At 41.4% G+C, this 27,912-nt stretch overlaps 1 protein-coding gene across 1 annotated transcript in view; it reads left to right on the top strand.

The window, feature by feature from the left end:
- Nucleotides 1-1,701: 1,701 nt before the first annotated feature.
- The window catches only part of SLC22A3 (solute carrier family 22 member 3), a 46,345-nt gene continuing 20,134 nt past the window's right edge, over nt 1,702-27,912 (top strand). Inside the window, exons 1-5 of the mRNA XM_012806708.2 lie at nt 1,702-1,721; nt 6,654-6,788; nt 15,263-15,417; nt 16,829-16,997; nt 17,850-17,967. Of these exons, the coding sequence (XP_012662162.2) occupies nt 1,702-1,721; nt 6,654-6,788; nt 15,263-15,417; nt 16,829-16,997; nt 17,850-17,967 (597 nt within the window). The remainder of the gene's footprint in view (nt 1,722-6,653; nt 6,789-15,262; nt 15,418-16,828; nt 16,998-17,849; nt 17,968-27,912) is intronic.

Here is a 27,912-nt window from a genome sequence, read left to right as displayed (position 1 = left end):
GCTTACATATTAATTCTTTATCTGGGGCTGCAGTCCAGGGAAAGGAGTGTGAGGGAGGAAAGAGGCAGGCAGCACAGCAAATCCTGGGCGAGGAGCCTCAGCCGCCCAAGCTCTGCAGGAAGTGGTAAACCTGCTGACCTCAGTCTTGGGGGAGCCAGGCTGACCTTGTGAAGGTGGGGGAAGATGTGCGCTCTTTCCAGGATACTGCCGCTGGGGCATGGGGCCACCAGGGAGATGCAGCCCTGTGGGCAGGACCCAGCTCATCCCTGGAAGGGCTAAGATGAGGTGAGGACAAGAAAGGGAGTGCTGTCTGTTTAGTTTTAATAATGCTTCATTTTGTACACAAACTCTCAAATATCCCAAATGATTTATATGTTCGTTTCCTAGGGCTGGTATAAGAAATTACCAGAACCTAGGTGGTTTAAAACAACAGAAATTTATTGTCTCCCATTTCTGGAGGCCAGAAGTCCAAAATCAAGGTGTACACAGGGCCGTGCTCACTTTCGGGCTACGGTCAGAGTCTGCTCTGTGTCTCTCCCCAGCTTTGGGTACTGCCAGGTCCTTCGTGCTCTGTGGCTGGGGGACCCGCACATATGACTCTGTTCTCTCATCCTCTGTCCCTGTCATCACAGGGGCTTCTTCTGATTTGTGTCTGTGTCTCTGCTTTCTCTGCTTGCCCTGGCCCAGTATCACCTCATCTTAACTCCTTCCATCTGCAAGCCCCTATTTCCAAAGAAGGTCACGTTCTGAGGTCCCAGGTAGACATACATTTTTTGGGGGGTGGGGCTGCTATCTAATCCAGCAAAATATGCTAACATTAACTGTCCCCTAGCAGGTACTTAAATCCCTGATAACATCTGTATTGGCTGTACATTAATTAGACTAGAGCCTGATTTAATTGATATAGAGTTGAGTTTAGGTATTTTTTCAGTTACTCCAGGTAATTCTAATGACCCCTCCGTATTGGAAACCACTGTTACCCAGGCTGTGGTGACTCACCCCTGTAATCCTAGCATTTTGGAATGCCAAGGTGGGAGAATCGCTGATGACGGGAGTTTGAGACCAGCCTGAGCAACACAGTGAGACCCCACCTGTGCAAAAACATTAGAGCATGGTACACCCATAGTGCCAGCTCCTCAGGAAGCGGAGGCAGGAGGCTTTCTTAAGCCTAGGGGTTTGAGGTTATAGTGTACAGTGAACTGTGATGATGCCACTGCACTGTAGTCTGGGTGACAGAGTCAAAAAAAAAAAAAAAACAAACACTTTCAAAACCATTTATGTCATTTATTATTATATCCACTGACCAGAATGCAATTAGTAACATTTATTGGACACACCATGTCTCAGGCATGGGGCCAAGTGCCTTCCATGCCTTATTGCAATGACGTCATCATCCATGTGTTCCCCTTTGCAGACAGAGACACAAAGGGTCAAGGATGTTAAGAAAATAGCCAAAGGACACAGCTGGAAGTGCCAGAGTCAGGACATCCAGGCTGCCTGGCTCCAGAGCCATAGCTCTTCCCTGCCAAGAGAACCCTGCACAAATTTAGAAACTTTCATCTTCTTCTCATCTTTAGACAGTCTCAGTTATTTAGAGAAATTGTAAACATTTTAAGATGAGCTAACTCCACGTCTTCACTACAAAGAAAGCAAACAGCCTGAGCAGAGAGGGGTGATATGTCCAATAAATCTTGTACAAGGATGAGTCATGAGGACCTAAGGTAACAGATGACAAGGCATTATCATTCAAATACATTTAATATTATTATTTTTCTCAGTTTCACAAGTTCAGACAAAAATCTATACGTTAAAAGGCATTTCTCCATGTTCTGAAGCTTGTTTGTGTATACCTTAAACTTGCAGTGGTCCTCGACCTTCCCAATGCCTCCTAATGCCGCGACCCTTTAATACAGTTCCTCATGTTGTGGTGACCCCCAACCATAAAATTATTTTCGTTGCTACTTCATAACTGTAATTTTGCTACTGTTATGAATCATAATGTAAATATCTGTATGCAGAATATATTTTCATTGTTACAAAGGGGTCGCGACCCACAAGTTGAGAACCGCTGCCTTAAAGCATGGCCATTGCTAGCCATGGGGTAGAGATAAAAAGTTCCTGGGCTTAAAACAAGGAGATCTGCACCCCACATGCTGCAGGCAGAGCCCTGCTGGTATCCCCGTGTCTGCCCCTGAGGCTGGGTCTGCTTCTTTCCTCCCCCATTCCTACCCTCTTTTCCCTTTGATTTTCATCTAAAGGCAGTTCTGCTGAGGTCCCACCTTATCGAGTATCCACTACTCCTGTTCCCTGGGGCCATTTCTTTCTCTGAAGCCATCTGGCTTTCTAATGGCCCTCACTTTTTTTAGATCTCAGTTGCTTTACCTTTGCTTCACATAAATTGGCCTTGGTTCTCCAATATAGATGCGTTCCTCACAGAGGGAGAAGCAAAGTGTGCACCTGCTGGTATTCCTCCCAGCTCATCTGCAGAATGCCAAGTCTGCCGAGTGGGAACCATCTGTAAATACCTCCTGCTGATTAGTTTTTATCCCTGCAGCTCATGGTGATGGTTCACACGTATAAGAAAATGGTTAACAGTGGTTACGGCACCAGGCACATACACTGAGGGTGGTGGGTTTGAACCCGGCCCAGGCCAGTTAAACAACAATGACAATGGCAACAACAACAAAAAATAGCTGGGCATTGTGGTGGATGCCTGTAGTCCCCGCTACTTGGGAGGCTGAGGCAAGAGAATCTCTTAACCTCTAGAGTTGGAGGTTCCTGTGAGCTGTGACATCATGGCACTCTGATGTCAACGCACTCTACCGAGGGCGACATAGTGAGACTCTGTCTCAAAAAAAAAAAAAAAAAGAAAAGTGTTAACAGTTTGGTATTAAATGAAGGTATCCAAATAATACCATCAGATCACGTTAAAACATTTTTTCACAATGGCTAGAGTTAATCATGACATCCTTTCCCCTCATAGAGTCCCAACTCAAATTATTTTTTTACGATTCCTCTAATTTTAAACACGTCATTAGGCTCTGTTATGGTGCTAAGTGCTCTGTTGTTGATTAAAAATGGACCCTGCCCATGGACGTCTACGTGTAATTGTCTGTCAAATGCAAAACTTAGCCAAGGACACACCTGATCATTAAATCAAAGGTGTCACGGATGTTTTTGACATGATGAAGAGTTTAATGGCTTTTGACTTCAAGCTAAGCGCTGATTAGGAAAGGTTCCACTCAAAATTCATCCCTAGAATGTTGAAACAGAGACGCTTAGATATCTCATTTGACTTCAGAGTCTTCTCTTTCTCCTAGAATGACACAAACAATGAATGGCTACTATTTCTCATGGCTCATGATTGGAGTCAAATGTCCTCTGATCCATTTGTTCTGTGAGAGTCTGTTCAAAGGGCTAAGCTACACCTCTGGGAGGCCCCAGCTGATGTGTGTCAGGTTCACGCCAAGGGGCTTGAGAAGCAGATAAGGTCCCCTTCTGAACTTCTAAGCCTTTGCATTCTTGCATGTTTTTTTTTTTTTGAACCTTACTTCTTACATTTAACTTTTGTACAACACTGATGTTTTATCCTAGTTTTAAGGATAATTTAGAATCCAATAATTACTTACAACTCAAATGAACATAATGTCTATTTGGATTTTAACAACTAGAAAAAGCTAAGAAAAGCCCTTACTTGGAAACTCTTCAAAGGCTCGAACTGGGCTACAGTTGTTAGTGCTTTCTGCAAAATGAAGCAATGTAATCCTTACAACATTTTTATAGCAACAGTTGTTTGAGTCTTTTATCAGATTGACTTTCTGCTCATGTCAAGGGAGTAATTCTCTTTGTATAAAAGTGACTTTGAAGATGAATAAGTAACAGAATGGGTACACACAGGTTTATGGACATTTAAAAATCATTTAATGTTTTTGTGTGTGTCCACTCTGAAAAAAAAATAGGAGGTGCCTCATTTATTCTACATAAATGACCTTAGGAGAAAGAACGTGTAAACTCTTGTGTCTTTGATTCAGACATAAGTGAATTTTTGGTGATCCACAATGACCTCCTATTAACATGAGGTAGATTTTAGATCTTCTAGGAACTACAAGCTTCTAGTACTTTATTTCAGGAAATCAGGGCCAGATCTGTTGCTGCAGCAGGCAGTGAACTCAGAGCTGATTAGGAAATGCTGGCCCCAGAAGGCTGGGGTCTGCCTCCTGACTGTATGAACAAGAGTCAACACCAAGCTCTTGACTCCTTGAGTCCTCAGTGTTCCGTGTACTGGAAACACAAGCCTGTGTGGGTGGGTGCAAGTTTCTTTAAAGTTACATGATCTGTTTAAGTTATTTTATTTTGTACTTTTGAAAGATGGGAATATTCCAGTAGTAAAAACAGAAACAAGCGTAGGTATTTTAAGCAGAGAGGGATTTAATAAAAGGGATAGGATTGGAGCTGTTTGGAATGACTAGGAAAGAAGGAGAGGACAGGGACCTTGGAGGTCAGTCCCTGCCCTGCTGGACACCCATCACAAAGTTGGTACCTGCTGGGCAGTAACCTTTTGCCCTCCTGTGGCCAGGCTGACTCCCACAGCCACCAACCAGTGTTGTCATTGTAGGACTGGAATAGGAGCTGTGGCTACAACCAGAAGTGGAACACAGGTGACCTCCCTCCTGCCTTCTGATCCTGCAGTAGCTCCCTACTGGAGGAACCTAAACAGAGCCTACTGGCAAAGGACTCTGGGAAATGTAGTTTCCATACCTCCGGCCCTTGGGGATGGAGAAGTCAAAGAAAGGCAGACAGTATCTGACCCAGATAACTATCATGACACTTTAGAAAATGTTTAGTTATCACAGCACTTTCACTGATTAGATATTTATTTATTTTAGAGACAAGAGTCTCATTTTGTCACCCTTGGTAGAGTGCCGTGGGGTCATAGCTCCCAGAAAACTCCAGCTCTTAGGCTTAGGTGATTCTCTTGTCTCACCCTTCTGAGTAGCTGGGACTACAGGTGCCCACCACAATGCCCGTCTATTTTTTGTTGCAGTTTGGCCAGGATTGGGTTTGAACCCGCCACCCTTGGTATATGGGGCTGGCACCCTACTCACTGAGCCATAAGTGCCACCCTAGACATTTATTATAAATTGATTTTGTTTTAATATGAAATAGAAAAGATCCTTTTGACAACTCCTTTCATGAGTCAGGAAGACAATCAATTTTATGTAAAAATATTTTACGAGTTTAAAGAATATTTGGGGCCATTTTGATTCACACAATTCAACATGAGCTGAACAAATTGATTAAATGTCTAGCTCATGATAGGCCTTACTGTACCGTCTCTGAACAGCATGCCTTGTGTCCCTCTGCATGCTGGCCACACTGTTTGAGATACAGCTGGAGGAAGCAAATTCTACCATCTGGATTTTTATATTTGACACTATTTGATACTTTGCTAAAGCAGAATATTGCATTTTCTCTGGTAGTTGATCAGTCTGTGTACTTTCTGAGGTTTTATGTACTTTTAGTCTGGTTACATTCTTTACATCTTGAATTCCAACAGGAAATTATTCGAGACAAGCAATTACTCACTTTTTAATTAATATAAAATTTTTGTACCTTGGTAATCCAAAATTGATGATAAAAATCCTTTTAAATTACCGTGATCGTGACTTTATGTATATATGTAAATCTCTTTTTTTTTTCTTTTTTGAGACAGTCTCACTATGTCGCCCTGGGTAGAGTGCTATGGTGTCACAGCTCACAGCAACCTCAAACTCTTAGGCATAAGTGATTCTCTGGCCTCAGCCACCCAAGTAGTTGGGACTAGGGAGCCGCCACAGTGCCCGGCTATTTTTTGTTGTAGTTGTCATTGTTGTTTAGCTGGCCTGGGCCAGGTTTGAACCCACCAACCTTGGTGTACGTGGCTGGTACCATAACCACTATGCTGTGGGCACTGAGCCAAATGTCTTTACTTTTATATCATTTAATATTCTTAGCTACAACTGCCTCCAATTTTATTCCTACTATATTAGATAACAAGTCATTAGCTATAGAACCTAGATAAGAAGTTGGGTTTTATCAATTGTAGACTGTTAAAGAACTCCTTTTTGTTGGATGATAGTAAGTGTCCAAAAGTTAGTTGATAGTCTATTAGATACACTTAAAAGAATGATATAATAATAACAACATTATTTTAAAATGTCAGTGTTTACAAAATACTGTAACTCATTCCTTTGAGTTAATTTAAACTGACAACAAAAATATTTTTGTATCCTTGTTAAAGTATGCATGTGATACATTTTCATAATTTATTTTAGGAATATATGAACAAAAATATTTAAAGATCAGAGGGTGGGAGGACAATTGGCCAGAGGAGGGAGGCTGATGGGCGGGATCTCACTTAATGTACACAAGGTGAGGGTGTTCAGCATACCCCCTGTGTGAAGAGCTCAACTACAACTTGGACTTTACCTTAGAAGTGAAAACAATGTAATCTAGAAATTTGTACCCTCATATTAGTTTGAAATTAATAAAAATCTTTACTAGTGATTACTTTAAATATAAATGAAATAAATTATTTATTTAAAAGGCAAAACAAAGTTTAAAGACCATTGATCTGTACAAAAGGTAAGTGTTTTGAAGATAAACATTCCCAGGTCTCCACATGTCTTTTCTTTGCTTTCCCAGTTTGACCTCGTCTGTGTCAACGCGTGGCTGCTGGATTTCACCCAAGCCATCCTGAACCTCGGCTTCCTGGCGGGGGCCTTCACCTTAGGCTATGCAGCAGACAGGTAGGTACAATCATGACAACCGTTTTACATCACTGTAACACAACACATTAGTACAGAGAGGAAAACAGTTGATGTTAACTATTAGAAAACTATCTTTGCTAAAGGTAAAGATGGTTTTCTATTCCACCACTCATGACATTCATGCTTGTTTGGTTTGACTAATTCTTTCCTTCTCAAGTATCATCTCCTTACTCCTTGAACTGTACAAAGGTGTGGGGCTGTCCCAGTAGGTATAAAAACACCTGACTGAAAGCACAGACACGCAAGGAAGTGAGAGTGGGCTGACGCGTTGTTGTCCTGCATACTATGGAACTGATTCAATGTGCTTCAGTAAGAGCTCACTGGTTGTGGTTTGATTAATTTAGCCATAAGGTTGGCCTGTTGCAAGTTTGTTTTATTTAACATTTTTAAAAAAGAAACCCTTATATTTTATTTAAAATTCTTTGAAACGATATTTTCCTGAAACCATTAAGGGAATGATATCTCTTATTGTGTTTTATATTCATCAATGTGACCGGCTAATGGGAAAACATGGTGGGTGTGTACATGCAAGACAGTCATGCTATTCAGATTGATATTACTGATGTTATTGTATTCATGTTTAACTCTATTCCTTTATCCCAATTCTAGCTGGGAAAATATTTGCAATAATCTAGTAATCCTCTCTATATCCCTCAAAAGAGGTACAGATTGGGAATCTTTGGCCCATGGCCATATCGGGTCTAATTTTGTTCTGGTTACTCCAGTCCAGCCTTGTGGGTTCTTGTGATTGTGCCATTCAGTGGAGAATGCTAAGGATACCTTTTAGAGAGTTTCAAATGGCAATTGTTAAATAATTAGTTAATTTAACTATAAAGGGCCCCAAATCCTGTAGCCAATTAAAGATGTGAGTTTGATTAGATCAGTGCTTTGAAATGGGTAGAACATCAGGCTTCTTTGTCTGTCTCTTTCCCTCTCACGTTTTCTCTAGCCCTCCCTTTCCCCCACACTCCTCTGCACGTGAGATTCTCCCTTAGGCTTTTGCGTCAGATGCTCTTTCCCCTTTTCTTCCCCTTTACCAATGTCCTTTCTCCCATTTCTACTTCTAGCCCTTGTGAACTTCACCTTACTTTCTTAATCACTTTCTCTCCTTGCTGGCTGCCCTTTGGAACTGAGTTATATATTTTACGTATTTACTTGTTTTGTTTTTACTCTTCCTAATTTAAAAGTTAGGTTTTGCTTCTTTTGTATTCTTTTGTTTTTCATAATCAATAAACATACTCCAAACTTTCTTAAAGGAGGGGGATTTTCCCTGCCTGTGTTCTGGTGGGGGATTGAGCATCTGTCCTCAGAGAGTACTTGCTGTTTGGAAAGCATGAGCCACGCCTGGAAGAAAGATGAGTCGAGAATAATTCTGCCTCCTGGCAGGACTGCCCCGCCTGCAGCTCCTTCTCTTCCTGTACATCTATGATTTGTGTCCTTGAAGGAAAGAACAATAAGGAATTTAGTGGGCCACATGTCTATGAGAGGACAGTGTAGGAAGGAGAGAGTTAATTTTAAGGTCTAGGTAGGAATTTTTGTTTTCAACCTGCATATTAGGAGTTTAGCAGTTGTTAGTCCTAGCAAGTAAAAAGCTGAGCAAACTGAAATGCCAACCACTCTTCTTAGCTCCATAAGACAAATGAGATCATAGGTCAAACTGTTATCACCCTCCTCCTGACTGCCCTCCTAATTAGAGAGACATGCGGGTGAATACAAAGAATAACAACACTTGCCCTGAAACCTCCTGGGGGGAGCCTGGGTGGATAAGTTGCTGGAGGCTCAGTGTGGATGAGCTTGAGAATTAAAAACTCATGAGAGTCCCTGTCAGAGGGGCCTCGCGCTTTTGCCATTCTTACATCCTGGAGTTCCAGTAGGATCTCAAAATGAATATCAAGAAAAATTCCTCATGCTTAGCACAGGAGGGGAAGGGGAATCATTTTGAAACATGCCAGAAAGCTCTGTTCTTCTTAACCCTATTCACCGTCTGAAGAAACTATTTAATTGGAGCCTAACCTTCTGGGGTTTTCTCAGAGCTTCCAGAGACCAGGGGATGCTAACTCCAGCTCCTTCTAGCATTCCAAGTAGAGCAAGAGAAATATTCCAGATGCTGCTAGCCTTCCACAGGGGAGAACAGAAATAACCCCCTCTAGTCCCCTCCAACCATCCTCTCCCAGCTGGGGTGGGAGGGAGTCTGGAAAACACTTGTGAAGTTCCCAGTTCAGAGGTACAAGTTCACTGAGACCTGCTCACAGGGGTGCAGAATGATTTCCCTACCCCAACACCTCCCAACCCCACTCCTAAAGGCCTGTTAGCAGCATTTCCTTCCTTTTACCAGTTCATCATGTCAAGCTATCAAAAAATTTCAAGGCTCTGAAGAGACAGAGCAAACATCAGAACCAGATTCAGATATGACAAACAAGTTATATTATCAGACCAGGAATTTAAAACTACTATGGTTAATATGTCAAGGAGTCTAATGGATAAGGTGGACAGCTTGCAAAATTGAAACCACACTGAGATATCACCTCATATCTATTAGAAGGGCTATTGTCCAAAAGGCAGAAGATAGTAAGTGTTGGCCAGGGTGTGGACAAAGGGAGCATTGTCAACTTCTGGTGGGCATGTAATTTGGCACAGCCATTGTGTAAAACAGCATGAAAGTTTCAGAAAAAGTAAAAAGGTGAGAGAACTACCAGCAAGCCCACATCTGGGCTCAGACATCCAAAGGAAATGAAAAAAAAAGAAAAAAGAAAATCGTATCATTTGTGACAAAATGTATGAACTAGAGGACATTATGCTAAGTGAAATAAGCATGACATAGAAAGACAGATATTACATAACCCTGCTTATATGTGGAATCTGACTGATGAAAACATTGCAAAAATTCATGGAATTGTGCGTCAAAATCATCGGCCAATATGAGAAGCACAGCAGATGGAGTAAACATCAATAGAGAAACAGTAAGGAAAATTTTAACTGAAAATCTTGACATGAGAAAGGTGTGGCTCTCACATCACAACAATGCACCAGCTCACACAGCACTGTCTATGAGGGAGATTTTAGCCAGTAAACAAATAACTGTGTTGGAAAACCCTCTCCAATCACCTGACCTGCCCCCCAGTGACTTTTTTCTTTACCCAAAGATAAAGGAAATATTGAAAGGAAGACATTTTGCTGACATTTAGGACCTCAAGGGTAATGTGATAGGGCTCAGATGGCCATTCCAGAAAAAGAGTTCCAAAATTGCTTTTAAGGTGACTAGGCACTGACACTGGTGCATAGCTTCCCATGAGGAGTACCCCAAAGGTGAGTATACAGATAGTGGTATTCAGCAGAGGAATGTAGCACCTTTTCTAGGATGAGCTCCTGAACTTGATTGTCAGACCTTGTATGTGCCTAACAGCAGAGCATCAAGGTACATGAAGCAAAAACTGATAAAACTGCAAGGAGAAGTAGATGAATCCACTATTATAGTTGAAGATTTTAACATCTGTCTGTCAGAAATGGACATATCTGGCAAACAGAAAATCAGTAAAGACATAGTTGAACTTAGTGATACTATCAATCAGCTGGCTAAAATGCCGTTTATAGGCACGCCATCTAGCAACAGTAGGGTACACATTTTTCTCAAGTTCATATGTACCATTCACCAGGTTAAATCATATTCTGGCCCATAAAACACACCTTAATGAATTTAAAGAAATAGAAATCATACAATGTCTTTGTTCAGACCACAGTGGAATTAAACTAGAAATCAATAAAAGAAGGCTAGCTGGAAAATTAGAGGTGTGATTAAACACTCCACCTCTAATAACATGGATCAAAGAATAAATCTCAAGAGAAATCTTAAAATATTTTCAAAAAAATATTTTGTACTGAATTAAAATGAAAACACAACTTACCAAAATTTTTGGAATGCAAAGAAAGCTATGCTTAAAGGGAAACTTACAGCATTGAATGCACATATTGGAAAAGAAAAAAATATGTGAAATCAGTAATCTAGACTTTCACATTAGGAAACTGGAACAGAATAGCAAACTAAATCCACAGTTATCAGAAGAAAATAAATAAATAAAAATTAGAGCAGAAATCAATGCAATTAAAAATAAGAAATCAATATAGAAAATCAATAAAACCAGAAGCTGAGTCCTTGAAAAGATAAATAAAATCAATAAGCCTCTATCCAGGCTAACTATGAGAAAAAAGAGAAAGCAATGGCACAAATTATTGATATTAGAAATAAAAAAGGTGACATCACTTCAGATGCTATGAACAGTAAAAGGGTAATAAAGGAATATTACAAATAAATCTATGCTCTTAAATTTGATAACCTAGATGAAATGGAATGATTCCTTGAAAGACACAATTTATTAAAACTCACACAAGAAGAAATAAACAATCTAAATAGGACTGTATTTATTAAATAAATTGAATTAGTAATTAACCTTCCAAAATAGAAAGCACTCTTCCCAGATGGTTTTACTGGTGAATTCTACTGATGATTTAAGGAAAAAAATTATACTAATTCTCCATAATCTCTTTCAGAATATACAAGCAGAAGGAATACACCTTAACTTGTTTTATGAAGCTACTGTTATGTTAATACCAAAATCAGACAAAAATATCCCAAGGAAAGAAAACTACAAACTACTATCTCCCATGAACATAGACACAAAAATTCTTAACAAAATGTCAGCAAATAGAATACAACAATATAGGAAAAGAATTATACTCCATAACAAGTAGGAATTATCACACATATGGTAGTTTGGTTCAACATTCAGAAATCAATTAACATACTTGATAATGTCAATAGATTAAAAAATAAAAAGGACATAATCATATCAATAGATACAGAAAAAGCACTTGACAAAATCCAACATGTATACATGGTCAAAACTCTCAGTAAACTAGAAATACAGGGAAACTTCCTCAACTTGATAAGGGATATATACAAAAAACCTACAGCTAACATAATACTCAAAGGTGAGAAACTAGAAGCTTCCCACTAAGATCAGGAGCAAGGCAAAGACTTCCCCCTTCCCGTTTCTTTTCAGCGTGTACTAGAAGCCCTAGCTAATACAATGAGGCAAGAAAAGGAAAAAGAAAATATGCTGATTAGGAAGGGAGAAATAAAACTGTTTTGATCACAGATGATATGATTGCTTATTTTAAAAATATAAACCAGAAGACTTGACCAACAAAGCTCTTGAATCTATTAAGTGATTATAGTAAGGTTGCAGGATACAAAGTTAACATATAACAATTGCTTTTCTTTATACCAGCAGTGAGTGACTAGAATTTAAATTTAAACACACAATGCTGTTTACATTAGCACCCCTTAAAACGAAATACTAAGGTATAATTCTAACTAAATATGCCTAACATCTGTATGAGCAAAATTCTGATGAAAAAAATCAAAGAATTAAATAAATGGAGAGCTGTGGATAAGAAGACTCAATATTTTCAAGATGTTAGTTCCTTCCAATTTGATATATATATTGAGTGTATCCCAATCAAGATTCCAGCAAGTTATTTTGTGGATATTGACAAACCAATTCTAAAGTTTATACGGGAAGGCAAAACATGCGGATTAGGCAACACGATATTGAAGGAGGAAATGATGTCAGAGGAGTACCTGACTTCAGGACTCACTATGGAGCTACCATAACCAAGGCAGCATGGTGTGAGTCAAGGAACAGACACATGCAGTAGATGAACGGAACGGAATAGAGAGCCCAGAAAGAGGTACACTCAAATAGAGTCAGCTGATCTTTGATAAAGCAGCAAAGGTAATTCAACGCAGACAAGGTGGTACTCTTGGTAACAAAATGGTACTGGAACAACCGGATATCCACATGCAAAAAAATGAATCTAAATACACCCTTGAAAAAATTTAACTCAAAGTGGATAACAGAGCTAAATGTAAAACTAAAACTATAAATTCCTAGAAGATAGGATAGGAGAAGATCTAGATGACCTTGGATTTGGTGATGACTCTTTAGATACAATACCAGAAGCATGATCCATAAAAGAAAGAATGGATAAGCTGGACTTCATTAACTTTTAAATTTCGTGCTCTGCAAGAGACATCGTCAAGAAAATGAAAAGACAAGTCACAGACTGGGAGAAAGTATTTGTAAAGGCCATGTGTGATACTCAAGGACTATTCTTCAAAGTATACAAAGAACTTTTAAAAGTCAGCAATAAGAAAGTAAATAACCCAACTAAAAATTGGGACAAAGATCTTAACAGACACTTCTTCAAAGAAAATATGCAGATGATAAATAAGCATATGAAAAGATGCTCCATGTTGTATGTTATCAGAGAAATGCCAATTAAAACAATAATGAAATACCACTATGTAGTTATTAGAATGGCCAAAACCTAGAACACTGCCAAGACCAAATGCTGACCATGATGTAGACCCCTAGATACGCTCCTTCCTTGCTGGTGGGAATGCAGAATGGTACAGTGACTGTGGAAGGTAGTTTGGCAGTCTCCTGCAAAACTAAACATACTCTTCCCATATGATCCAGAAATTATACTCTTTGTTATAGCGTTGAAAACTTATGTTCACACAAAGCCCTGTATGTATGCAGAGGGTGCCAAAAAATCTATATACATTCTAAGAAAGGAAAGAAAACTGTATTAATAAATTTGTAATGCTCAAGTCACGTTTGATTTCTGCAATTACAAGAGGTGCTCAACATGACTTGTGTACATCTTTTGTTATTGGTATATACTGAATATTACAATTTTGATATAGGTTTTTCCTTTCTTAAAATGTGTATACATTTTTTTGCATCCTCTGTATATAGCAATATTTTTCATAATTGCCGAAACCTCGAAACAACCAAGATATGCTTCAGTAGGTGAGTGGATAAACAAACTGTGATATATTCAGACGATTATTTCACACTAAAAAGAAAGGAGCTGTCAGGTCATGAGAAGACACGGAGGAAACTTAAAATACATACTACTAAATGAAAGAAACCAATCTGAAAAGACTACATATGATGTGATTCCCACTACGTAAATCTGGGAGAAAACACAAAGATAGTTAAAGGTCAGTGGTTACCAGGGGTTGGGCGGGGAGGGAGGAATGAACAGGTGGAGCAGAGAGGATTTGGGGGCAGTGCAGCCCTTCTGTGTGATACTTCAGTAGTGGACACCTGTCATCATACATGAGTCCAAACTCATAGAAAGCACATCATCAAGAGTGACCCTCACGTACACTATGGACTTTGGGTGATTATGAAGTGTCAGTGTGGGCCCATGTGCTGTACCACTTTAGGGGAGTATGCTGATAGTGGCCGGGGGCTGTGCATGTGTGGGGCAGGGTCATATGGGAACTCTTTGGCCTTTCTGCTCAGTTTTGCTGAGCACCTAAACTGCTCTATAAAATAGAGTCACTTTAGAAAAAAAAATCTCACTAAACCAAGCTGTTGCTTCCTCTACTTTGCTGACTCAAGCAAAATGCTATATGTGTAAATATTGTGGACACTTTTCAGGAAAAATCTCAGAGGATCAAATCTCTTTATGGTCATTGACATTGAAATTTCACCAGATGGTATTTCAACACAACTATACTGAAGCAATTAACACCAGACTCTTAGAATTTATGCACAATACTCCGTTCCTTTTTTCTTAGCTATTTAATAATTATTATGTTAACGATGAAAACAAAATACAAAAATTAAAAGCAGTTCACACTGACTGTGAACTTTGTAGTCCACAAAGAGCTTTCACACTGACATCTTATTTGATCCTTTCTACATGAAAAAATGCTGCACCTCATATGTCATCAGAGAAATGCCAATTCAGACAATAATGGGATACCACTGTGTAGTTATTAGGATGTCCAAAACCTAGAACAGGTGAGTAAAAAAGTCTAGAAAAGGTGAGAAAAAAACAAAAACCTAAAACAAGTGAACAAAATCTGAGTTTTGGAGAGCTTGGAGATTGGGCCATCATGACTGGAAGATGGCTGAGCAGAGAGATCCAAGGCCAGGCCTTCTGGCTGTCACACACCGTTGCTACTTTCTATCCCTCCTCCTTGTGACTCAGCCCACAAAATGCTAGCAAGTCTCATGCCTGGGCCACCAGAGAGGATATGTGAAACAACAACCAGAGAGAATATGTGAGTAATTTACAATATGTTGTTGTAAAGAGGGTCATCCTTTGGGAAACTGCAACCACGAGAAACACGTCCCACGCTTTAAATTTTGTAATGTCACTTTAGAGGTACATGTTTTATTTGCCTTGTTTTTGGCCTAAAACAAGACATACAGTTTTTCAACTATCTTTTGGTTGTAATAATGAAGATATGGAGAACACATTTACTGTACTTAAAGCTTTTTTAGCAACCCTTAAAGTCAAAGTTGCTTTTTTCCCATTGTGTTGAAGAAAATGTTTAAAGTGAGCTCATTTCCTCTCTCTTTCCCCAAAAGGTATGGCAGGATCATCGTTTACTTAATATCCTGTCTTGGCGTTGGCATCACGGGCATTGTGGTGGCCTTTGCACCAAATTTCCCTGTGTTTGTGATCTTCCGCTTCCTGCAAGGTGTGTTTGGAAAGGGGACATGGATGACTTGCTACGTGATTGGTAAGATGTTGTTGTACCTTCTCCTCTATTTGGAAAGCAGGGCTGGATGGCTGGAAAGTGCTGACCAGCAGCCTTCCAGCGTTCCTTTAACAAAGGAGGTCTCAGTGCAGGGCAGCAATGACTCCTGCAGGTGGCAGGGCCGACAGCCAGGATTCTGACTGCTTTAGAAACTAAAATGCTCCCTTACTTTGGGAAACAAATATGGAACATCATATGGCTTCCAACTTTGCCTTATGAGAAATTAATTTTTATAAAATTTGAACAGCTCCTTGAAACAACATTTTAAAAGCATTTTCTGTAGATTATGCCCTGTGACACAGTTTCCTGTGTTTTCAAATACTATCTAATTCTCTTTCTGCACAAGTGGAGAAATTTTTACTATATGAGTTCATTTTTGACCTTTTGCTGTAACTACAAAGTTTGACCTTTTAGGTAGGAGAGAAAGAAAAACTTCCCTTTACCTTTCTCTCCCATTGCTTGAGAAGGTCCTGGCTGCTCCCTTCAGCTCTGTCTCTAGTCTAGGACCAGCCACCTTCTTTAAGAGTCAAGGGAGATTCGTGACCAGGGAAATGCAAATTCTCACCTTAGGTTATTGCCCCAGATCTTTGTTCCACTCCCTTCTATTATTACTATGCACTGCCCTTTGCAGAGCTTCTGAAGATCTTCCTGTGGGTTGGGAAGTATAGAAGAGTGTTAGGAGTGGCTGGCTGTCACTGGTGGCAGCAGAAGGGGTAACTTTGGAATGTGAAGCATTTTAAAGAGGACCCAAGTCCAGGTGAATTCTCAAAGTTCTAATCTTAGGACAGCAATCCCAGGATGATCAGAAAAGAGCAAAGCAGTTAGGGGAAGGGGCAAGTGAAGAAAGGGTCCCAGCAATAATTTTTTAAAGAACTGTAACACAAACAAAACATCTCATACTATGGAGAGAATTACCATTTAATAGAAGCTGTTTTGTGATAATGAAAAGTGTTTGTAGAGTCTGATGTTCATAATGAATCTCCTACAGAGACTGAAATGTACAGATCTTTAGAGATACAATGAAAAAATGTAAGCAGCTTACTGTACCTACAATTTGATAATTACAAGTACCCTTCAAAATAACCATCATTGAATCTGTCCTAAAACCAACACAGACATTGTTCGTGTTCCTCTGGTGAATGCAGAAGAGGGCTGGGTCTGGGTGTGTAGGAGGAAGGTGGGAAATGCTTGTGGTAATTGTCTAAGAAGAGGGTGAGAGCTAAGTGTGAGGCATTAGGAAGACACACCTCCATCATTTCAGCAAGTGCATCTTTGAGTTCCCGTGTTGCAGCAAGGCTGATAGTTATGACAGGTGTAATGTCTCTGTTTTTGTGTGTTTATTTTGGAGCCCATCTTGAGCTTCCCTAACCTCTTGTGTTTGTTTTCCCTTCAGTGACAGAAATAGTAGGTTCAAAACAAAGGAGGATTGTGGGAATAGTGATTCAAATGTTCTTCACCCTTGGAATCATAATTCTCCCTGGAATTGCCTACTTTATCCCCAATTGGCAAGGGATCCAGCTAGCCATAACGCTGCCCAACTTTCTCTTCCTCCTTTATTACTGGTAATGTGGTTTTGGTTATTATCATATTTATACTTATTCCACAGAAATGTAGACTCCAAGCCAACACAAAAATGAAATCGGTAGAGGAAATCTTCTAACATCTCCGAAATGACTATGTGCTTTGAGAATTTTTAGAGAATTTGAGGACTTAGAAAAATTATTTGTTATTTGATTAAAAGTTATTAAAATGAATTAATAAAATACAAAAATGCGAAATTCTAAGTAGAGTATTAAATTATGTTTTATTATTGTGCAATATTTTCATGAAAGCAATAAGGCAACAAACCATATTTGCCAGTATTATACCATACAAATTAAATGTAATAAAATTAACTAGTTTATATTCTATTAAGCAAATTAATACTACTCAGGAATTCTCTGAGGAATAAGAAAATGTTAAGATCAAAAAACAAAGTTATCAAAAAGCTGTAGGTATATATACACTTGATTTTTTTGAGAATGGACATATCTTAATGATTCTTCTAATTTAATTTTATGAGCAAGTCATTTAACATAAATCAAGTTCTGTCCTAATCTTTTCCTAATACTCACTAAATCCCAGTTCTTTTCTCATGTATAAACAAAGATATCATATTGTAGGATATCCTGGTTTTGCAAGAACAATATCATATTGATTATTTTGATGAGCAACAATCCAGGTGTCAGGTAGCATTTTTCCTGTCTGTTATGACCTTGCAAGGAAAATCTTCATTTCATGGGGCCTGTTATCAACCCTGATAGTCTCCCAAACTTATATCTAATTGCAAGATCCATTTTGATAGAAAAACTCAAATCACAAACCTTTAGATTTTGAAATTCCTAGGCATAACTCAAACACTCCTTCTTTGCCAGGGTGGTTCCTGAATCTCCCCGTTGGCTGATTACGCGGAAGAAAGGAGATAAAGCGTTAAAAATTCTGAGAAGCATTGCTAAGTGCAATGGGAAATACCTCTCACCAAATTACTCAGAGGTAATTTTATTTATTACTAGTACCAGAGATTGTTAAAGTTGGTGAATTAATTTCTTGGTCACTTGTAGACTTAATTTTGCTTCTTAAAATTATGTGCATATTACCAAATGTTGACTAAATAATTTGCAGTTTGACTTAACTAAAAACATCTTGAAAAACGGGTCATAAGGTATATTCAAGAAGAAATCATTATGACGTTGTAATAAGATCATAGGATTAATTGATTATTTCAGTTCATAGTATAGTAGTTGCACCAAGTTACCTAAATCATTATATTTACTTATAGTGGGTCCCATATTTAATGATTCATCTTGATTGTAAAAACTATAAATTTTTTCTTGACATTGAATTTAGTCTAAAGATGTATTTCTATAGATGGTCTTGGAGATACTATTTACGCAAACTAGAGCTTCAGAGTAATGCAGTGTGTCGTCCTGTACACTGACATGCGGGTGTGCCTGCCCTCTTTTCTTCTTCCCTTCTTCCTTCTCCCAACAAAGGCTTTGTGCGTGTGCCTCCGTATCACTGCACTGAGAAATGGGGGATTAGAAGCTTATTCTCTGGCCTCTAGAAGTTTGACGTGCAGTTGAGTATATAGCACGTGCATCAGAAGCAACCCCCAAATAATTAGAGAATAGCATCAGAAGAAAAATATGACAACGCGTTAGCTGCAGAGACTGAGTCAACGCACAGGGACAGAAGGATGAGCATACAAGAAGTCTTAGAGAAGAATTTTTGGAAGATCGAGTCTTGATTTAAATCTTGAAGAATATTTAGCTGCTAACGTTGTTTTCTTTGTAGCATTCAGTTGGTTTCCATAGAAATTTTCTTATAAGAACATTCTGATAGGAATTGGGTATTGTTGGTTGCAGTGGCCCCTCCCCAGCCCCCAGAACTGGGTCACAAATAGTTAGATTTCTGCCTTTTCCCTTTCTCCTGTTAAGTGGCACCCAGCAGCATCTGTGTTTTCCGAGGTTTCTGACCAGTTGTCACTAGTACAAATAGGTTAGCGACGTACTTTGAGGCTTGTGGATCATAAAATGTGTGGTGAAGATAAAGTGGGATCTTTTTAAGCACCATGATTAATTGCTCCTCGTCATCCTCCGTGTGGGCACTCTGGAGCTATAGATTCTTTTCAGGGGGAAACATGCCCCTGCTTTCCCTGCTTGTCTCTGCCTTACGGCTGGATCCAGTGTACAATCATTCCTCCTCAATTTTAGTAGTCAAATGTGCACTTTTTGCTAATCACTTAGCAGGATCCTGAAGATACTGCACACGTTGTCCCTGAGGTAAGCATATATGAGATCTAAGTCAAGGTTCCTAAGAATGGAGGAGAAACCAGCTCTGCACTGATGGGTTGTGAAATGGAATGCCGTGTTAACCGGGCAAGTTGTGTTATGGCGAGTGTCGCTGAGAGACGGGTCTGATTTCCAGAAGCAGCTGCAGGTCCACGTCCTGCGAGTGTGCAGCTCAGCACTGCTGCCGTGGACCCCCTGGCCCAGCCTCTAATTCGCAGCACTGGTAGAGATGGTGTCGGCGGCAGGTGGTTCCATGTTCTATGTGGCTGTGCTGGAGAAGACCAGGAACTGTGGGATCTAGCACCTTCTGAGTAATTTGAACTCTAGTTCACAGAGGTCAGACAGGTGTCCAGTGAAGAGCCAGACTTCCATCTCCCTGGGGAACTTACTAGAGCCCCCTTGCTGCCACTGCTGGATTTCTGTGACCAAAACTGAGTTTTGGTTACTTATTTATTATTTGTTCTTATCCCAATGAGTTTTCACTTTTTTCTTGTTTTTTTCTTTTTAAACATTTTAATATGGAAATTTTTGTGCCTGTTCAAAATGAGAGAAACAAGGTTAATGAATCTTATCATCCAGATCTAACAATTATCAGCTCCTGGGCTGTCTTATCCTTTTTCTATGCTCAGTCTGCTGTCCTCCACAAACTGATGAAGGTTCATATCCAGCCAAGGTAGCATTTTATATTGCAGTAGTTTCCTGTAAAACAGAAGCATAGAAGTATCTACTGAGCTCTGGGTCTCCATGAGCGCTCTCCTGAGGACATTGCTAGGTGAGTAACGAGAAACACTCGTTCGTCTGTTAAGAGTCAATGGGTAGTCACATCGATGATCCAGCAGAGGACTAATCACACTGGGAGGGCAGAGGTATATAAGATACAAATGTAAAACCAATCGCAATACCAGTATTCTAAGGAAAGGCAACTAACCGTGTTCCTTTCTATGCAATGTCAAGTCAGGATCTGTGATTCCCTGACGGTCTTGCTGTTTTTATGGTTCATTTCTTGCATTAGAACCCTTGACATTTGTATATTGTGATTGTTTGGTCGGCCTTTTTAGGTTTCTTTAACCTTTAAGTTCCTAATCTTTTTCTGTTTTCTTCCATCTTTGAGGGTAAAAAACCCTGAGAGATTTTGCCTATAGCGTTTCCCTCAGTCTCAGTTTTGTTGACTACATCCTTAGGGTCCTTCCACTTGTTCTTCTGACTTTATGTTCCCTGTAGAATGATAGTTAGATTTAGAGCTTGATCAGCTTCAGGTTTGATATTTTTGCCAACGTTTCTTAAGTGTCTTAGTGACTTTCCATTAAGAGTTGTCTAGAGTCGGCTGTTCCTTTTTTTGGGACATTAATTGCTACTGGCCAACATGATATGGATTTATTAATTCATCAGAGGTAGCAAATCAAAAAATATTCTCATTTTATCCCTAGTTCTTCATTAATTTCCAGGATATTTATATAAAGGCCAACTTCTCTCATCAGCTCTTTGTTGCCTTGAGATGTAGTTCATACAGAAAAGGCTGGACATATATGTAAGTCTTTCTTTTCAAAATAATGACTCTATTCCCTCCATTTTCCAAAAGTGATGAGTACGTAGTGTGGTTTTTAAGGCCTCATTATGAACTCCTGGGTTAAAAAAAAATGCGTATGCTTTACTCCAGGGGTCTTCAAACTTTTTAAACAGGGGGCCAGTTCACTGTCCCTCAGACCGTTGGAGGGCCGGACGGTGGGCCCCAGGACGAGTTGGCTACTAAGCAGGACAGGCAGCAGTGGCAAAAACTCCTGGCGGGCTGGATAAACGTCCTTGGTGGGCCGCATGTGGCCCATGGGCCATAGTTTGAGGATGCCTTCTTTGTAGTTATTTTGGTTCCTATTCTTACTAGCGTACAAATGGCTGGTAAGACAGAGCATGTTTGTGCTGCTTCCTGAGTCCTGCCCTTTTCAGTAGTTTCGGAACACTTCCTAGCACGTCATGATTTCAGCTCACAGAGGCATCTCCTAAGTTCCAGGCTCATGCTTGGAATCACCTCTTTCTCCAAGGGTGCTTTGGGTTTTGAAACAAATGTCTTTCAAACTGAGCCTACCCATCTTTAATCCTTTTGTTATACAGCATAAGCAGAAAAGCAAAGTGTTATAAAATGAAAAAGGTTTAACATTTTTGGCTAAAACACATTCTTAAGAGCAGAATCTAGTCTTACTAAAGGCCACAATATAGTTTTCCATTTTAAAGGGCCATATGTTCCCACAAAGCATGATAATGTACAAAGCACCTCTTCATGATAACCAGAGCACTGGCTGGCGGGGCAGGTGTTGCACGTGAAATCCAATAGCAGAAGTAGCAGAAGACTGATCCAGAGAAGGAGCTTTTAGGGGCAGCACGAGTGTCTAGCAGCCTCCTGCTCTTAGTGACTGCCACAAGAACATCCCCCATTGAGGCCATTCCTTCAGACAGGTCTCAGGAGAAGAGCGACACCTTGGAGCAGAGCTGCCCCAGCTGGCCTACCCTGCCATGGGGAATATGGCTGGGAAGCAGCTGTTTCTTTTGTAAGGTATAGTGAGTATGCTAAGCCTGTCTCCACGTGCTACAGAGATTTGGAGGTCTCTGCTCTTGCAGCCAAAACTAACCAAAGCAGTTGACCATAGTATTACTAGGTCAGTTGCCAGAATAGGGATCAACACATTTTAGGTTACTAAGAGGGGGAGATTGGATTATCATTTGGAAATACTCGTGTCCCCTCTCATTTCTGTGGGATGAAAACACCTCTTGGCTCCATGGTGTTGGGCGTGGCCATGTAATCGCCTTGTCCTTGTGGTAGGTGGAGTGGGCTCCCTGTGCTTCCAGGCTGGGCTTGGTTATGTGGCTTGGTTTGGCCACTGGTGGGTTAGCAGACGTGGTGCAGTGGAGGCTCCACCTGTGCTTATGAGGCTGGGCTTTCCCTCTGTACTTCAGCCATCACCATGTGGGATCCAGCGGGGCTGGGGATCAATACATTTTACGTTACTAATAGTGGGAGATTGGATTATTATTTGGAAATATTTGTGTCCCCTCTCATTTCCATGGGATGAAAACATGGCTCCAGCCTACATTCTGAGTAGAGTTGCTCCAGCAAAGGTCCCCAGCCTGCGTCAGCAGCTTCCCAGACATGGCACAAGCATTGAGCCAAATGATCTGAGCCAAGTGGATGCATAGTATTCCATGTAGCTGAGATTCACTTATGCCACATTATTTACCAATACTTGGCTGATGCACTGGTTGGACAGCTGTTGTCACTGTACTAAACTTGACCATGCAGCTACACAGGTAGTAAATGTGGCAGCATTTTTCATTTCTTTTTCCTCAAGGATTTTAAGGTCCTTTAACCTAAAATTATCACCCCTCCTTGCAACTTCCACACCTCATGTCTTTGTATGGAATGTGCTTATGGAGCAGTGTGGGCCATAATTCTAGTGGACACAGAGCCTCAGATGCTGCGGAACTCAGTATGTCCACATTGCTGGCCCAGTAAACCCATAAGGATTGGCTGTAAAATTTTCTTATTTTTAGGACTTGCCTAGATAGTTTATGTTCATAGCTGATCTATAGGTTGTCAAAATTGATAACCTGATGTTGTGTCAATACATGTTTAGACGTAAACCAGCTCATGGGCGGTGCCTGCGGTGGTGTGTTCGGGGGACATAGAGAATGGACAGTTGAGCTTTCTGATCCCAAAGGGATTCCTTTGGGCTGATCGTCAGTGTAAGTGACCTCACTCTTCGATGTATTTCACGGACAGAGAAGATTAAAACCTCATTAGAAGTGTCATGCTCATTTTTAGGTTACCTTAGTTACCAGAGAGACTGCTGACTCTTCAGAGCCATCATCTTTTCAATAATTTAATGAACTGTCATACACATACGAATGTTGCTCCTGAAAGGGACTTCCCAGCCTTGGGAATATCTGTTTCCTACATTTCCTTTCAAAGGGGGATTTTTATAAAAAACATTTATTTTTCTTTCAAAAGAGGAACCACACCACGATTCTGACTTCTGCGAAGTCCACTGGGGCTGTGTGGTGTTTCGGTCGTGGTGCTGTCTTTGTGAACGATTGGGTTTAGTTGTTATCTCAGACATGGGATTTGAAATTTGTCTGTGTCAAATTCATTTCAACAGATCCAGAGAATGTACTTTAGGCCCAGGGAGTGCCCGAAGGGTCTCCAGGAAAGGTGTGAGTCTTGAAAATAGCAAATGTTTTTGATAAGAAAGTCCCTGGGAACTCGGTCTTTCCCCTAACAGAGCTAAATCTTCATTGTTTGATTTCACAGAATGAATGATGCCAATTCAAAGAGCAAAGCACTTATTTCTAAAATGACTCAAAAATGGTAACTGTGGTATACATGTTTGGAAATATCACACTCACTTTAATTTAGAATATTTATAAATGCACGAAAAACATCAGGACATTCGATATACCCAGCACAAAATGGATCTTTGCAGCCAACTATTAATTTACAAATACTTCATGTTTCTTAGAAATAGCCTGAGTCCTCTCAGTGGGCCCTGTCTAAATGGGTGTCTTTAGTGTTCACACCTTTAACTTTTTAAGATTATCTGGCATAAAATAGGAGAACTGTTGATGCTACAACAAAATAGCCATAAAACTGCACTGATAAACTGTTGCATCCAGAGTGTGTCAGGCGCCCTGAGTTCCTTTCTCAAGCATGGTGATTAAGAAATTGCTGTTACTGAAGGAAATTCAGCCTGACATCTCCCAGGTCCATGGACTCTTGTTTAACCCACAGAAGTACTGAGGAGAGGATGTCAGAATATCATATGGCTTAAATTGAATTAAAAATTCAAATTACATGCACTTTAAAGACTGAGATTACAGTCCCAGAGTGGGCAGACCCCAAGATGCCTCTCCAAGGGCAGCACCTTGAGGGAGGAGCCGCCGAGTCGGGGCCTCCTCTCCCACCCACCCAAACTCATCTTCCACACTCCCTCTTGGAATCACTGGGCCATGCCTTTGTCAGAATCCTAACAATTTCTAACTAATACAAGTTACAGCTTGAAAAATATTCATCAGAACTGTGAAAGGAAGCACTCAGCATAATTGTTGTATAAACTCCATGTGCTGGATCTGACCAGCCAGTTCTGGTGCCTGATGACATCATACAAAAGAGTAATTGTATTGACAGAACCCAGGACAGCTGATGGCTCTCAGAAGGTGTCTACTAGGGTGGCCAACTCTCCCCGTTCAGCACTGGGAGGATTCCTGGAACTTAGGGAGGATTCCTGGAACTTAGGGGTTTCAGAGCTAACAGTGAAAGTCTTGAGCAAACTCAGATTCCTGGCCCTAAGGGAGGATGGAACCTGGCATTTGGTGGCCTATGCCCAGTACCAAACACGACCTCTGTGCCTGGAAAGCCTCCTCTTTCTTCAGCCCCTTTTCCTCAATGCCTGGGTTCTACTCAGATTCTTCATCAGTTCCCGGACCCTAGCTTATCTGACTGGGAATCTGGGGAACTACTTGATTTCTGCCTACTTCTTCCTCAGAAAGTAGGAAAGTCTTCATGCATTCATTGTCGTGAAGCTACATGCTGGCACCTCTGATGGATGCTACCTGCTCTCCCTAGAGATTGCTCCTGCTGAGAGCCCATCCTCCAGATGAGAACCTGGGACAAAGAAAGCAGAGCCAGCTTGCAGAGGACCCAAGTGTGTCCTCTGCCCTCCAGCTGATCTCTCCATGTGAAGGAGCAAGTCCCACTGCCTGTTCAGGCTCAGAGCCGAAGTCCTTTCCATCCTCACTTATCTACTGTCCCTGCTGCTGAGACTCCAGCACCTCACAAGCAGGTCTGTGTGTCAGCTGCCTCCGGGTGGAGATGTTTCTGGGTTCTTGTGATCATTAGGAGAAAGAATTTCAGGACGTACTATGTAAGCCAAGCAAGCAACAGGTTTGTATTAGTAGTATTGAAAGTGATAGTGAACATAATACGTGCAGAGGCCTGCACGGCCCGGCGGGAGTTCCCGGAGGGAATTCCCGGCCTTATTCATAAGCCAGAGGTGCTGTTTCCATGAAAGTCCTGCTTGCCAGAACTTTGACCCACCAAGATAATTGTCTTTCTTCCTGAAATAATCCTGAGAAAAGAGATGCCCCCTGGGAAGCGTGAAATCTGTTAAAATTCCCCAGAATTAGATTGACCGTTGGTGTGCACTGATTTGCCCCGTGACACAGACAGAGCAGGAGGAACTTGTACAAGTAGGAAGGGAGAAAGGCGTTGAGATCCAACTCTCGAGTCTCTTCCAGGAGAATCGTATAAAAAGGAATCAGGTGCTGGACTTTCATGGAATAAATCCTCCCTTCTTTAGAAAGAAATAAAGTTAAGATTCATCGAATGAGTAAGTCTGAACAACACCTAGGTTGTGCTGGCACAGCAGTGCTCTCCACGAGGGTCCTGACGGAGGGACCCCCCTCCTTACAAACAGCACTGGGCCCACAAGTGCAGACATGGCTGGACTACTTGGTACTTGGTTTGGGAAAACAAGATGGGCCTGTTCTGTTGCTCTGTTCCAGTTTAGTAGTGAGGTTCTCGTTTCTCTTTGGGTGTGGGGTGGAGATAATCGTGTCCTCCGTGCATCGCTCAGTCCCTGCTGAGCTGTGCAGAGCCCTCATGCTTCACTTGGCTTTCCTCTCCCTTCCTCCCTCCGTCCCTGCTCGTCCCTCTGTAGCTCTCCGCTCACTGTGTTCAGTTTACGCCCTTTTATATTCATGTGTCCTTATGATGCAGAGTGTTCTGTGTGTATTTAGGAGACGTAAGTATGGATCTTGTTATACCACTCCGCATCTTGTTGTATTGCTTATTTTTTCACTCAGCTGTGTTTTAGATGTCTACCCAGCTTGCCCGTGTGTGAGCGAGTTGCTTCTAACTGCCATGTGACTTTCATTACTACAGCTCTGCATGTCACATGTCACCATCTTTCTGATGATGGGCACTGGGTTGCTGCCCATCAGCATTTTCATGGGTGTCCCCTTTGGACCTGTGAGAGGTTTACCATGGAGTACAAGGCCCAGGAGTGGAGCTGCCTGGTCCCAGTGTGTGCATGCGAGCTCAGTGCTCTGAATAATGCCTCTCGCTCACCGTGTCCACTACGTGGCATCTGCATGTCCCTCCTGTCCACATACACATTTGCTATGTTCCAGACTTCTGCCTTGGGCCAGCCTCCTGGTAGGTACATCTCTGGTTGCTAGCAAGGTTCAGCATATCTTTGCTGGAGCACGTGGAAACCAGAAGAAATCACTAGGAGTCCCCATGGGCATGGCCAGCAGGTAGTGGCCAGTCTAGAGCCAGGAAGGAGAGTGAATACCCTGAGCATGCAGGGTTGGAAAAGATACCTGTGAACCATCCTGACAGGGAACATCAGTGGGCAATGTGGGGACCCCATTGTCAGCTTGCTGAGGGGCGGGTGAGAGCTGCATGAACAAGAGGAGGAGGATCCAGTTTTCAGAGGAAAAGGTTGGTGGGAATATAGGAGGCCCAGGCTCTACCCTTGGGGCCCTCTGAGGACACTGTCCTGGACTTGCCCCTATCACCACTGCCCTGAGCACTTGGGTGACCCAGGCCTGATGTCACCCTGGCTGTCTTTGACCTGAGTGGACAGTGCTGCCCCACCAGGAGAGGGGTGGGAGCGCCTGTGAGCTTATGTGCCCAGGCCATGGCAGGCGACATCTGTCAGGAACTCAGCTGGAGAAGGCTGCAGGTGCTCCGGACTCAGCACGCTTCTGAGCAGCTAGGACAGATCCCCTGAGCCAGGGAGAAGGCAGGTGATCGGAAGAGCTCATGTGTTATTGATCATGCATTAAAGACCACTCCCTGCTTAAAATAATTCCTGAAGCATTCAGACCAAGAAGCGATGGTGGGGTATGTGGCGGGTGGGGTGTGTGGCTTTGATGTGCATTTGTGACACAGCTGAGGTTTGCTCAAATCCACTCACGCCAGCTCTCTCTCCCTCTTCAAAACATCCACAGTTAATGAGTGTCTTATAGATACTCAACTTGCCTGTTCATAGAACTAATAGTTTTATATACTATAGTTTCAGATATTGGGCATTTTTGAGTGTGATGTTTATGACTTTTTCTAAGATTTGTGGCATCTACTGATGTTAATGACGCATTGATTCCGTCTGCTGACCGCCGGTTTAAGCCTGTAGGATGAATTTTAGAAGGAAAGTGCTCTCTCTTCTTTTTCTTCTCTCCTTCCTCGAAATAAATAAAAATAAAAAATAAAAAAAAGTTAAAAACAACAACAACAAAAAGCCCTTGTCTTTCTTTTTAAGAAATGAAGAAATGTTCCAACATGTGACCCACTGCTGAAACTCCTCACCTTTGCTAACACCAGGCTGCACTTTGGGGCCCTCGGGGGCCCTCGTACATAGAGGCCCTTTTGCTGTTCTGGGCAGCATGCCCAACCCTGCAGGAGTGACAGACTCCATCAGGCCAATGCTGACCAACAGATACCTTGCCCACAGAGTATCTCACCAAAAGAGCCACTGATCAGGTTAGGGGGACTCCCTCTGTCCTGTAGAGCAGCCCCTTGCCATGCGTGCAGGTGAGCACTGGACGAGTGATGAGTCTGCACTGAAATGTGCGGTCCAGGCAAACTCACAGAGGGGTCCAG

The sequence above is a fragment of the Otolemur garnettii genome, unplaced genomic scaffold, assembly GCF_000181295.1.
Source record: "Otolemur garnettii isolate 467f Iridium unplaced genomic scaffold, OtoGar3 scaffold00056, whole genome shotgun sequence".
Classification (NCBI taxonomy): Eukaryota; Metazoa; Chordata; class Mammalia; order Primates; family Galagidae; genus Otolemur; species Otolemur garnettii.
The sequence above is the reverse complement of the archived record's forward strand: the minus strand, read 5'-3'. Positions and strand labels throughout refer to the sequence as shown.